The sequence below is a fragment of the Mauremys reevesii genome, linkage group 1 (genome assembly GCF_016161935.1).
Source record: "Mauremys reevesii isolate NIE-2019 linkage group 1, ASM1616193v1, whole genome shotgun sequence".
In the NCBI taxonomy this organism is placed as follows: domain Eukaryota; kingdom Metazoa; phylum Chordata; order Testudines; family Geoemydidae; genus Mauremys; species Mauremys reevesii.
In genome coordinates, this window is record NC_052623.1 from 353,418,063 (window position 1) to 353,431,376 (window position 13,314).

Here is a 13,314-nt window from a genome sequence, read left to right on the forward strand (position 1 = left end):
AGTGGAAGCAGCAGTTCCTAGCCCCCAGTTATGACCAGCCGGAGATTCTCTGTGCCCCTTGCAGATTACACAGAAATCTCTGACACGGGTCCCGGTCCCATGCAGGGCATATTTCAGCCAGCCCTCTTCCCCGGCAATGATCACGGGTTCTCTTCATTCCTAGGGCACTAAAGGAGACAGAGGAGAAAATGGTCAAAAGGTAAGAGACAACTTTGGTACCATACTCAAGGACTCTCCTGCTTAGGCCGCTGTTCTTACACCATTAGAATTCATGTCTTGCTGTCCCTTCCTGGTTCTTCTCTCTAACAAAAGGGTTTTGGTCAGTAATGCTGCGTATATAGAGCTAATCATTGTAGACGATCAGCTGCTGCCTACCGCTGTCTCTTCCGTTTTCTTCAGCGTTGAGCTGTTTAGCTTCTCTCTGTAGTTCTCTCCCTCTGGGGTTGGGCCATATAACTCTCCTCCCTCAACGGCGGATGCAGCAGCCTTACATCCATCTATCTTGGGTGGGTTCTGTAGCTCCCGTCCCCAAGTATTGACTTCAGCGGGGGTTGGATTGGGCCTGAAGTGAGCAGCACGTAGTGATGTGTCCAGTATGATTTTGACAGGCCCCTGATGGAGGAAGTGGTGTGTTTCTGATTGTTCTTGATCTCCTCCCCTTGTCTCTCTTTACAGGGAGAACCAGGAATTGGGTTCAGAGGCCCCGTTGGTCAGGCTGGGTCCCCTGGGCATAAGGTAAGTGGACAGGATCTCACTTTGTGTGCACATCATCCAGGATGCTCTCTCTTTGTGCCCGTCGCTGATCGCACAACCACCAGGCAGGCAGGCACCAAGGGGCCACGGGGCTTAGTGGGGCTTGCAGAGATGGGCTACCAAAGCCAGTCGAGGCTTTGGAAGGCAAGACCCCATGTGTTCCAAACGCACAGCTCTGGGAGCTGTCTCCTGCATGGCACCGTTTCACACCAGACATTTCCTTTGGGGTAGGCAGGAGGAGAGTCGTTTTACCGTTGCCAGAGCGGGATGCTGAAGAATCAGGGGTGAAGTGTATTAGCCTGGCTGCGCTTGTTGAGATCCCAGGACTGAAATAAATGGGGCATTGCAGGCATGTCAGGATTGGGGGGCATTGGTGCAGCCATTTCGGGCTGGAATAATAGAGGTGAGCTCGCAGGTCAGCGTTAAGATGCTCTGGCAGAGCAGTGTGGGGCACGGCTGGCGGGGGGGTGGGGTGCTGCTGCAGGGCAGAGGTGGGAGTGTGAGCTGCGTGGGAGGCGAGGACTGGAGCGGTGGTGGGTGTTGCAGGTCTCACAAGGGCAGCAGTGTGCAGAGAGGTGCCTGTCAGCCCTGTGCCTGGCTCAGGCCAGTGTCATTGCATGGGCACTCGGTGGACTCACCAGTTAAATCTGGAAGGAGCAGTAGATGACAAGGGAGCAGAGAATCCCTTGCGAGTAGCCTGCTGGTCATGGCTACAATGAGTTGTGTTACCAGGGAGCCCGTGGCTCGCGTTGTGACTACATCCACACGATTCCTTTGCCACAGGGGGAGCCCGGGGCCCCTGGACCTCCGGGAGTGCAGGGCATCCAGGGTATTCGTGGCAACCCTGGCATTCCAGGATCACCGGGAGAGAGAGGACCCCCAGGTCCACCAGGCATGCCAGGGCAGAAGGTAGGTGACATGTCATGGGCACTAAAGAGTGAGTGTGGTGGGGGTGGAGAGAGAGGACTGCATTGTACCCACAATCGCAAGGCACAAGGGTGCAAACAGATGCTGAGGCTCTGTGAGAAGACGTGTGGTGGGAGGGACCTCACACAACGTGGGACAACCAGTCCCAAGGGCCACTACCGTTCCCCCACACCCAGCTGAAATCTTGCCTGAGAGATTCAGGAGGCAGAGCTGTTCTCAGCACATGTCCTGCTACAGGAGCACGAAGACCTTCCTCCCCGGGAAATGGCTGTGTCACCCTGACACAGACCGGATTCCAAGCTCATCAATCTCAGTGCTACAAGCACAGCAGTTCCAGCGCGGTGAGCAAGCTCTCGTGTTGTGAGCGAAGAACTGCGTGATGCACGGGGACAGTTAATCCTTGCCAGGCACTTCTGAGGTTGGGATGTTCCTTTGCTCGGTTGTTCCATGCGACACCGAGAGCAGTCCCAGGTGTTGAATCACCGGGGCGCTTGGAAGCTGCTGTATCTAATGTTAGACCACATCAGCCAGTCCAGCCCAGGAAAAACAAACAGTAGCCCCCTCCCAAGCACTGCTCCCTTTGCATGATGCCTGATCACTGTTCCCACTTGCCCTCCAACAGTGGTTCACTCTTTCCCTCTCTTCCCCACATTTATTAACTCCCCGAGGCTGTGAAGCCACAGGGGACCATCTAAGCTGACCTCCTGTGTAACACAGGCTGGAGAACCTCACCCTAGAGATTCCAGCATCAAGCCCAGACCTGGTCTGTGAGCTAGAGCATCTTGTCTCTATCAGCTTGTGTGGATGGTAGTACGCTGGAGAATTTCAAATGACCTACTCAACAGTCGAACCTAGGGATGGTCAGACTGCATCAGACCCACGCTCCATCTAGCTCAGTAGCCGATCTCTGACATTGTCCAAACAAGCTTTCTCCCTGGGATGGATCTCCAGATCTGCCTGCAGAGCCAGCCACCCTCTGCAGAGCCAGACCAAAGGGATCTTCTTTTTAATTCCTAGAAAATCTCAGAGTTGCTTAGTGTGATCTGGGGAGGTGGAGGCGGTTCCTCAGCCGCCCCCTTGTAGAAGGGTTTGGCCAGGGCTCGTCCCTCTCTGAACGGCAGGGAATCACACCGCCTTGCTACTTCCTTTCAGTTGTGACGGGGAATTACCCTGGCCACGGGAGTCTCTCGCCGCGGCAGCAGTAGAGGCAAAACACGAATAGTTTATTCACGCCTGGTCGGCGGGCAGTAGTGAGTCACGGGCTCAGGTCCTCAGACAGGAGCTGGGCAACTGTTATATAATGAGCAGGCCCCGGCCCTGGGTCAGGGTGTCAATGGCTCAGGCCCTCAGGCAGGGCTGAGCAAAGGCAGGTAGACAGCAAGTCCAGACTCTTGGCTCCGAAGGGCCTGGGAGAAGGGGAGACGGCCACCTGCGAGTTGGGTGGCAGGGAGGACACAGGCCCTCCCACTCCACTGCATCCCAGCCCGGGCCCTAGCAGTGGCAGAAGACCCGCTGCTGTGTCAGTCGGGATCCTGGCTGCAACACACGGACATTGGATCTGGCAGTGCTGCAGCCAGACTAGGGTTGGCTGCCCCTGGGCTACTGCCTAACTCCCCCTCGTGTGATACCTGGGTCTGGACGGTGTCCTCTGGGGGGTCCAGCACCATGCTCCTCAGGGTACCTGGCGAGGGGTAGGCTTGGCAGCTCCTCTGGGTAACCTGTGAGGGGCGGGCTTGACAGCTTCTCAGGGCTCTGGTCAGCGTCAGACGTCGGCAGGTCAGGCCAGTCACCAGGTCCGCCACCAGTTGCCGGGGTCTCCCAACTGGGAGCTAGGCCACAGGCGTCTGGCCTCTCCGGCGGCTGTTCTTCTAGTGAGCTCTGGGGTTGAGTTTTTATACTTCCTGTCCTGCGCCTTGACCTCCAGGAGGCGGGTGCAGGATTTTCTGGCTCCTCCCACTTCGGGGTCTAGAGAGGCTCGTCCCTCTCAAGGCTGGTGGGGAACCACACCGCCTCGCTACACCCTTCTTTTAACCCAACCCCCTGCCCAGTTGCCTTACAACTGTTGTAAGCTTCTTCTACTGCCCATCTCCCTCTTAATGGCTTTTCTGTTTTGAAGGGGGAACGCGGTAAGAGAGGCAGGAATGGATCCACTGGGCCGGCAGGACCTCCAGGGCCCCCGGGAAAACAGGTGACCTTTGGTTACTTTCACTGTTGCATTCCTTGAGTGAGCTACACGTACCCTTGTTGTTGTATATTTTGTGCGTTTCTCCAGTCATGGACCAGGATCCATGGGTTCGGCACTGCACAAACACAGATCCTTAGTGCACAGACCCCAGACTGTGAGGGGGAGTCCTACACAGGGGCTGGGAGGGGACGGTGCATGGATCCTTCCACATGCAGATTTGGCCTCGGGTCAGGAATGAGGCCCAATGGCAGAGGGATCACGGCAGGGAAGTTGGTGCTGCTGCTGCCCATGCTGTATCTGTCCGGTGGAGGGAGGGAGGGAGGGCTTTGTTCTCCGGCTCTCAGCCCAGCTCTTTTCACCCGCACTGAATTCCTTTTGCTGTGTGTATTACAACCTGCCCGCTGCTCGCCGGCTCCGTTCCTTGCAGCACAGTGCATCACAGGTGTTGCAAACCAAAGTGTGTGTCTCCTTGCTCCGCAGGGGATCCGAGGGCTGCCCGGGACCAATGGCAACAAGGTGAGCTGCGGATGGCGGGAAAGACAGAGACGATGCCAGAATGAATCCCCAAACGGTAGCCTCTGCCCAAAGCTATGGGCAGGGATGGAGGGCTCTGAGGAGGGCTGAAAGGAAACACCCCATACAGCTGGAAGCCATGCCTGACCCCATCCCACATCCCCACCTGCTTAGGGTTGCCTAGTGACTGGTTTGTGACTGGACACTCTGTTCAAAAGGGGACCTGTACAGTGCACTGACCGGACACCGAAAGTTCAGTTACCGTGGGTGGGGGCAGGGAGAGGCACTGGGTCAACAACCCGCACCAGCTCCTGCTCAGCCGGGGCTGCCACCTCCTACCTGCATCTCATGGGCAGACAGGCTCCGTGTCAAGGGCTGCAGCTCCTGTCCCAGCCCTGGAGCAGAGGGAGCCCAGCTCGGGGGGCGGGAGGGTGGTGGAGAGGCTCGAGTGATGAGGAAGGGGGAGAGCAGCGACGGGCCTCAGGAAGAGGCAGAGCAGGGGGTGGGGACTCAGGAGGAGCGGGTGGCGGAAGGTTCCAGTGCTCCTGCTGTAGTGTGCGGTTTTCAGAAATTCGAAGTTGGCAATCCTACACCTGCTCCCCCTTCATGCACTTTCCCCCTGGGAACCCACACACCCACACACCTGATCCCAAGCCCAGGGAGGTTTTTCCGTGGATTGCAGTGGGCTTCCAATCAGCCCCCTACTTGAGGGATTATCACTTCCCACTAACTTGTAAAAAAATGGAAAAATTAATTAAGAAAACACTGGGACGGATGGGATCCAGGCGAGCTGCCCGACCCCGTTGTGGTTTTGTTGCACGCCGGTTGCATGCCTGTGCTTTAGGCTGTGTCTGTGCAGCACAGTTAACCTGAGTGATTGACACCTGGGTCTGAGCCCCTTTCTTAGCCTCGCCCAGGCGTGAGCATCCCCGCTGGCGAGCCCTACCTGCGTCACTGTGTCCTTGTGCTCTCTGCACTTGCCCGTGTGTACCAGGGGCACAGCCCACGCGTCTTTGTGCTGCGATGCTCTAGGATTCTTTTCTGGTCAATTGCAGGAGAACTTCTCTGTCCTTCAGGGGAAACTGTGGCATGGCATTGGAGGACTGTCACCACTCGAGTGGTTTAGCCAGTGTCCTCACGCCAAAGTGGGCGAGTTCCAACCCAAGTTCCAACTGGGGAAGGTGGCCCTGGCTTAAGCCTTCTCCAAACCCAGATCCGAGGTTTTTCTGTGTGGACTGTAGGGGTGTGTGTGGATAAGAGCCTGGGTTAACTGTGCAGCGTAGACATGCCCTTTGAGGTTGCCCTCTTAAATTGCGGGCCCCTCCGGGCAGGGGCTGTGATTTGTCACCTGTCTGTGAGGCAGCTCTCCTGCCGTTGGCACTAGAGCAATAACAGGGGGATAGGAGTGGTTTGGGCCCAGCCGTTGTGGTCTTTGCAATACAAAAGATTGAGCCAACGCCCGCTGGAACTGATGGCAAAATGCCCATTGATTTCAGGGGGCTTTGCCTCATGCCCTACATAATAACAGAGGAGTCTGGCGCCGAGAGGAGGAATGTGCAGCTGTGTCCCTGAAATGACCCCTTTGTGTTCCTTTCTGTTGTGCAGGGGGAGATTGGCCTCGGTGTGGCAGGTGCGAGAGGTCCCCGTGGACTGCCTGGCCCTGGGGTAGGTCGGTCCATCACCACGCCAGGTTCCGTTCGGTTCTCTCATTGCAATGTCTGTTCCGAACATGCTAAATGTGTTATCGGGCAATAATCACTCATATCAAAAGCCCCTTCAGGTGCTGACCCTTTGAATTCCTTTGAATTTTTACTGAGACCAAATTTGGCCGTGCTCAGAGGCGATGGGCTCTGTCCACCCCACACACACCTGTGCCTCTGTGGAGTTGGCATGAAGCTAATGCTCCCTCCCACCTCTACTGATCTGCCCCCATGGTGCAAAGGAGGCGTCATGGGAATTACACTGACTGGCTGCGTCTCTCTCTGAGCCACCAGACCATGATCTCCTGCCCTGCTCCTTTGCACTCAGCCACCCCACCCTGCCTCCCGGTGGCACAGGTGGAAACCACACCTCAGTAAGTGAACGTAAGGGAGGCTGAGGGCCTGATGCTGATCTCATGGAGGGTATGTCTCTGCAGAGGAAAAGCTGATCACGGGCTACCCTACCCCTGAGCTACCTTAAATCCAAGTTAGTGGGGTAACAGCAACAGTGAAGACAGATACTCCCTGCAAAGCCTGGCATAGACCCTGGGTACGTTCTTAGCTTGCTAGTCCACACTTCACTGCTAACGTCACTCACGCTAGATGGCTTCAAGCTAGCTCAGGTAGGCTAGCCTGGTGCACAGCTCCTGCTGTGTAAACTTACACTCACACTCACGTAGCTTCATGGCCTTCCGTGGATTTACTCCTCATTTACACTGCCATAAACGTGTGGCTGTCCAGCCAGCCTGGCCTCCCAGATCTTTCTGTTCATTTAAAATGAATTAAAAGAATGAACACGTGAATTCCTCTCTGCCTCCCCACCCCTGGAATAAAATGCAGGCAAATTTTAACAAATGAACGGATATGTCTGTCAAGTGCTAACCGTAAAGGGGCCCGATCCTGGGCCTGTAGGTGCTACTGTCGTATAAATGTCGTATAAACCTGAAGGGGCTTCCAAAGGGGACGGAGCTCCGCTGTTCTCAGTGGCGGCAGATGACAGAACAAGGAGTAATGGTCTCAAGTTGCAGTGGGCAAGTCTAGGTTGGATATTAAGAAACATTATTTCGCTAGGAGGGTGGTGAAGCACTGGAATGGGTTCCCTAGGGAGGTGGTGGAATTTCCTTCCTTAGAGGTTTTTAAGGCCTGGCTTAATAAATCCCTGACTGGGATGTTGGGGTTGGTCCTGCTTTGAGCAGGGGATTGGACTAGATGAGGTCTCTTCCAACCCTAATATTCTATGAATCTGTGAAATAATTATTGATAAAAAATAAACATCTTATTAGTACATTTGAACAGTGAGAGCTGAGCTGCTTAAGCAGAATAACACCCCCCCCCCCCCACACGGTGCAGTACCGGGGCGGGATGCAAACCCTCATGCAGCTAGATCAGAGAAGACGTCTTTATATGCTGCTTCCTCTGTGGCCGTTCTATGAATAAACTGACTTTATCAAGCAAGACGTTTATACGAACGCACCAGCTGCCAGGAGAGCTGTTCAAATAGGCACCTGGGAAGTGCCGCTGACTGAGAATGTCAACAGCTGTGTAAGGTCTAGTGTAAATCTTGCTAAGGTGTTTTTTTTTGTGGGTGGCGGGAGGTAATGAAACAATGAGGAGCTAATTCTACTTTTAGTACTGTTGTGTAAATCTAGAGTGACTCACTGGATTCTTTGGCGTTATGCTGGGCTTACACTCATGTAACTCAGATGAGAACCTGGCCTCCCGGGGCGTACTTAGGTCTGTATAAAGGTCTGGCACTTGCGGTCAGACAGATCTCCCAGGATCTAGCTTGGAAGGCCAAAATGTACTGGATGAATTAGCCGGCAAGGCTACACTTCATATGAAGGTTTCCGAAGGGTTAATACATGAGTAATAGGTGTTCTAAGCAGGGTAGAGACATGGGGCGTGTTATAGATGGGGATAGGCACATGGGTTACATTTCATGGGAAGGCTACATATGCACACATTTTGTAAAGGGATAGGAAGATAACAGGCAAACAATTCCTATCAACAAATGTAGAGGGGACGGAGCAATGAGGTGCATTCCAGGCCAGATTCTGGGCTGCCTTATTTACGGTGCTTGGTCTCCCTGACATTCATGCAAACAGAACTTGGCCCTTTGCTTGTCGCAGAACAACTCCATAGAAAAGCATCTGACCCCTCCTGGAAACACTGGGAGCTGAGAAGATCGTTCCCTACCTCATCCTTTTCCGCTGGTCACCCACTGCTCCCTACCCCACCAAGCAGGGACTGTCTTGCCTCCTGTTCCCTATGCCACATGCACAGGACAGCCGGAAACGCAGCTTTGTGATGAACACACCGTGACTTTCAAGCTGTCCAGGTCACCGTTCTCCACTTAGGACAGGGGAACTGAGCACTAAATAATAGGCCGATGGCAGAGGGTCCAACCCTGCAGGCTCTCTGGCTCAAGTCCTCAAAGGTATTTAGGCGCTGAATTCCCAGTGGTTTCAATGGGAGTTCGGCTCCTAAATACCTTTGAGGATCTGGGCCTCTATGCACAGATCATCCATTGACTTCAGTGGGAGCACCATGCACAGAGGGCTCGCAGGATGGGGCTTGTGTGTATTATCCATGCTTTGTTGTTTGTAGACACCATAATGAAACTAAATCTGTCTTTGCTAACAGGGGGAGGAGGGCATTGCAGGAGTCCGAGGCCCCACTGGCATGATGGTAAGTCAATCAGAACAAAAGAACGGCCTTAGAGGGCCAGACCAGTGGTCCCTGTAGCCCAGTATCCCATCTTCTGACAGTGGCCGGTGCCAGACGCTTCAGAAGGAGTGAACAGAACAGGGCAATTATTGAGTGATGCAGCCCCTGAGGATGGTTTTGTGGCATCAGGCCCAAGGCTGGTGGACGAGATGAGGTTTTCAAAGCCACATAGGGATAGGTGCCCACTTCCCACTGATTTTAATGGGAGTTGGGTGGGCAGATCCTATAGGTGGGTTTGAAAACATGGGGCACAACGCTGAGTGTAACTGACTTGCATTCCTTGCCCATTCAGCGTGACCCATCCACAAAGGGCTTTTGAATTCAGCATGCAGCTCCGTTCCCCCTGCATCCCTTTCTCTGCATGATTTCATGGAGCTCCGAGTCCGTACGAGCTCTTGCCCCGTGTTCCCAGAGGGGTGAGTTATGGGCCGAAAATCCCTGACTAGGTACAGCAATAACAACACAAGGTTCCAGGAAGTACCCGCAGCGGGGAATAAAGGAGAAGTAGATGGAATCTGATGGGAAATAGTGACAGTTGTGGAAACCCAGAGATTATTGTATTGCAAGGCCTGGCGGTAAACACAGTGCATGGTGAGGGCACCTCTTACATTATTAAGGCAGAATAATTTAGTGGTTAAAACAGCAGGGTGGAGTCTGGAGACTTGAGTTCCATTCTCTGCTCTTCCACTTGGTGTGCCCTCAAAGACTTTAATGCCAGTGGAGACCATCCTGATCACTGAGTCTGACCTCCTGCACGTGGCAGGCCACAGATCCTTGCCCACCCACTCCTGTAGCAGACCCCCAACCTCTGGCTGAGCTTCTGAAGTCCTCAAATTATGGTTTAAAGACGTTATGTTGCAGAGAATCCACCATTTACATTAGTTTAAACCTGCAAGTGCCCCATGCTGCAGAGGAAGGTGAACTCCCCCCCTCCCCGCAGGAGCGGCACCAGGGTTTTTGGCGCCCTAGGCGGGGGTCCTTCCGCGCTCCTGGTTGTTGGCGGCAATTCGGCAGCGAGAGGGTCCTTCCGCGCTCCCGGTCTTTGGGGCTGTCATAAGTAGTTAGTTAAGGGTTAAGGTCTACCTGTAAAGGGTTAACACAGACCTGGTGAAACACCTGACCAAAGGACCAATCAGGGAAGAGAATTTGAAAATCCCAGAGAGCGGGAACTTGGGTCTCTGTGTTCTTTGTTCTGAGTTCTTAGCCGTCTGGACCTACACCAGTCCAGATGCTTAACCAAGTCTGCTCATCTTTCTGAACTAATTTCTTCTATTCAAGCTAGTGAGTATTAGAAGAACTGGGTAATTGCATATAAGAATCCTGTGTCTGCAATTCTGTGTGTTTGCATTGATTATTCGTAATTTTGCCTGTATTGTTTGTACTGAGGAAAAGGGAGAAATTTCTCCAGGGATTAATAAGATTAGACCCTATGAAAGTCTATCTTGGATTCATAGAGATTGTGTATTTTTTCTCTTCTTTCTTTTATTCTTTTAATAAACTCTTTTAAGTTCAGGACTTGGTTAAGTTCCTTACCTGGGGATTCAGGGGAAGGAAGCTAGGCTCCACTCCGTGGAGACAAGGGTTGTCTCCAAGCAGAGAGAGAGCAGGAGAGGGAGGGGGGAAGTGGGCTGCTTCCCTGTGTGTAGAGATTCAAGGGATTTGAATCTGGGTTCCCCAGGGGAAGCTTGGGGGACCGGCCGTGCGTCAGACACGTTAACCTGACTGGTGGCAGCGAGAAGGAATCCTACCCTAAGGGTTAGGGTGGGGGGAGAATACCTGCGGGTCCCCACCTTTGAACCCACAAGCTCAAAGTGGGGGTGAGATCCCATGACATGGTGGCAGCGGAGTTTCGAACCCATTGTTAGAAGAAATCTTCAGCCAGGTTGGCTGGAGGGAATTGAGTTTCCAACAGGCTTTGTAGAAGCAGTTTTTCTTTTGGGTTGCTTGGACAGGCAGCTTGAGGAAAGCAGTTTCTTTCGGGTGGCATAGAAAAGCACCTTGGAGGAAAAGCAAGTGTGTGCATTCCTTAGGTGGGGGGAAGTGCCCTCACAGGTTTGCTGGGGAGATAAGGAATCTCAAGACAGAGGTTTTTAGCTCTGGTTGCAAGGAGGTGTGTCCCTCCTTTGTGTGATCAGGATTCCTTGGGTGGGGGGAGTGCTCCTCCGAGCTCATCCCGTCCAACAGGGAAAACAGGTTTGGTGAGGAGAGAAAGCTCCTGAAGCCAGTTTTTTTTTTTTCCTGTGACTTTTGAAATGCAGAAGCCAGGAAGCCACTGAGATTTTCACTAGTCTTTTCTCGCAGAGAGACAGAGAGTTTTTTAGATTTTCCCTATTGCTCAGTACAGAACAATAGAGAGTTGCAACACACAATTTGCTATACACAGGATTAATTACCCTTTCTCTACTCAAGTTATCATAAACAGGGAGGGGGTGTCCAGCACCCCAAGGCACAGATATGACGGAAACAAGTGACCAACTAGAGCTTGCTCGATTGCAAATAAAAATCCTGGAAGCCAAAGAGAGAGAACACCAGATGGCCATGGCAGCCATAGAGGCAGACCAGAAAGCCAGAGAGGCAGACCACATCAGACAAATGGAATTAAGAGAGAAAGATCTGGAAATCCAGAGGCAGGCTCTGGAAGTAGAACAGGCTAAGCAGCATAATCCACCACCCCATCCACCTACTGATCAAACTTTTCGGAGAAAATTTCCCGCCTACAGGGCAGGTGAAGATGTTGAGGCCTTTTTAGAAAACTTTGAGAGGGCCTGTATTGGATACCATCTTCCTAAAGACCAATACATGATGGAGCTGAGGTCACAGCTCAGCGGACAATTATCCCTTGTGGCAGCTGAAATGCCTAGAGACCAGATGGACGACTTTCCACTGTTCCTAACCAAGGCCAGACTCAGAATGGGCATCACCCCTGATCACGCCTCAGCGTTTCAGAGCCCAGAAATGGAAACCAGAGATGTCATTTCCAGAGCACGCTGCTTACCTGGAAAAACACTATTTCTCATGGATATCAGGATCCAAGGTTAAGGAGCTAGACGACCTACACCTCCTGATGATGATGGAGCAGTTCCTAGATGGTGTTCCTGAGAACATTAGACGCTACATCCAAGATGGTAAACCAAAAACTCTCACTGAGGCAGGAGAGATTGGAGCCAGATGGATGGCATCGGTAGACAACACGAAAGCTACTGCCAAAGGGAGCGAATCACACAAGGTACCCACCGAGACTAAACCTTACCATCGAGGGCCAATCAAGCCCACACCTACAACCCAAGCACAGTCACACCCTACCTCTTCTTCTACCTCACCAGTTTCCAGTAAACCAACACAACCCCGTGACCCATCAAGTGGGCGATGTTTTGGATGCAATGAACTGGGGCATATCAAAGCCAAATGCCCAAAGAACCTGAACCGGGTCCAACTCCTTGCACCTGCACACCAAGGAAACCCGGAATTAGATATCTCTCAAATACCCATATGCTTTAGGGAAACTTTGAGAGTGGACGGAAAGGAAGTTATCGCATGGAGAGACACTGCAGCACATGTGTCAGCTATCCACCGAACCTTCGTGGACCCCAAATTCATCAACCCGAAAACCAAAGTGACAGTTCGCCTTCATGTCAAAACCTGTAACATTACCTACAGTGCGTTTACCTGTCCAGTACAAGGGCTGGTCAGGGACGTGGACTTTGCTGTCTATGACAATTATTCTGTCCCCATGATACTGGGCAACCACTTGGCCCATCACGTTGAGCCGCCAGAAACAGAGGGAGTGGTTACACGCAGCCAAGCCAGACGAGCTGCTGCACCCATCCCTGTTCCTGAGCCATCCACCAAGACCCCGTCTGTGTTACCAGAGACCCAGACAGAGGTGGTGGAACCGGATCCCATGTCAACACCGACAGCAGCCATAGTTCATCCAGTCCCAGAACCGGAACTGGAAGGGCACCCAGCGCCAGCACCGGTGCCAGCTATTACAACTCCACCGCCAGAGGGCGACAACGGGCCTGAACTGGAAAAACCAGCAGACAATCCTACCCTAGAGGCTCAGCCGGAGCCTGAAATAACACCTCGTGGACCAGCGGAGAGCGGTTCACAGTCAACAGAAACAATCTCATCACCTACATCACTTCCAGAGGAACTGGTGTCTCCCGCCTCAAGGGAACAGTTCCAGACAGAGCAGGAAGCCGATGACAGCCTCAAGAAAGCATGGGCGGAGGCACGCAGCAACCCACCGCCTCTCAGCTCCACTAACCGATCCCGGTTCGTTGTGGACCAAGGACTTTTATACAAGGAAAGTCTTTATGGTGGACACCAGGAGGGCTGGCATCCTCAAAAACGGTTGCTAGTTCCGACAAAGTACCGGGAAAAGCTCTTAAGCTTAGCCCATGATCATCCCAGTGGCCATGCTGGGGTGAACCGAAGCAAAGACAGGTTGGGAAGGTCCTTCGACTGGGAGGGGATGGGCAAGGACGTTGCCAAGTATGTCCGGTCTTG

The 13,314-nt window shown here is 53.0% G+C and overlaps 1 protein-coding gene across 10 annotated transcripts in view; it reads left to right on the forward strand.

Annotated features, from left to right (window-relative positions):
* Positions 1 to 13,314, forward strand: part of LOC120395660 (collagen alpha-1(VII) chain-like) — a 128,583-nt gene that overhangs the window by 44,061 nt on the left and 71,208 nt on the right. For all 10 annotated transcript variants that reach the window (XM_039520261.1, XM_039520263.1, XM_039520262.1 and 7 more), the window contains 7 exons: positions 164 to 199; positions 676 to 735; positions 1,537 to 1,662; positions 3,797 to 3,868; positions 4,346 to 4,381; positions 5,984 to 6,043; positions 8,722 to 8,766. In XM_039520261.1, the coding sequence (XP_039376195.1) occupies positions 164 to 199; positions 676 to 735; positions 1,537 to 1,662; positions 3,797 to 3,868; positions 4,346 to 4,381; positions 5,984 to 6,043; positions 8,722 to 8,766 (435 nt within the window). The remainder of the gene's footprint in view (positions 1 to 163; positions 200 to 675; positions 736 to 1,536; positions 1,663 to 3,796; positions 3,869 to 4,345; positions 4,382 to 5,983; positions 6,044 to 8,721; positions 8,767 to 13,314) is intronic.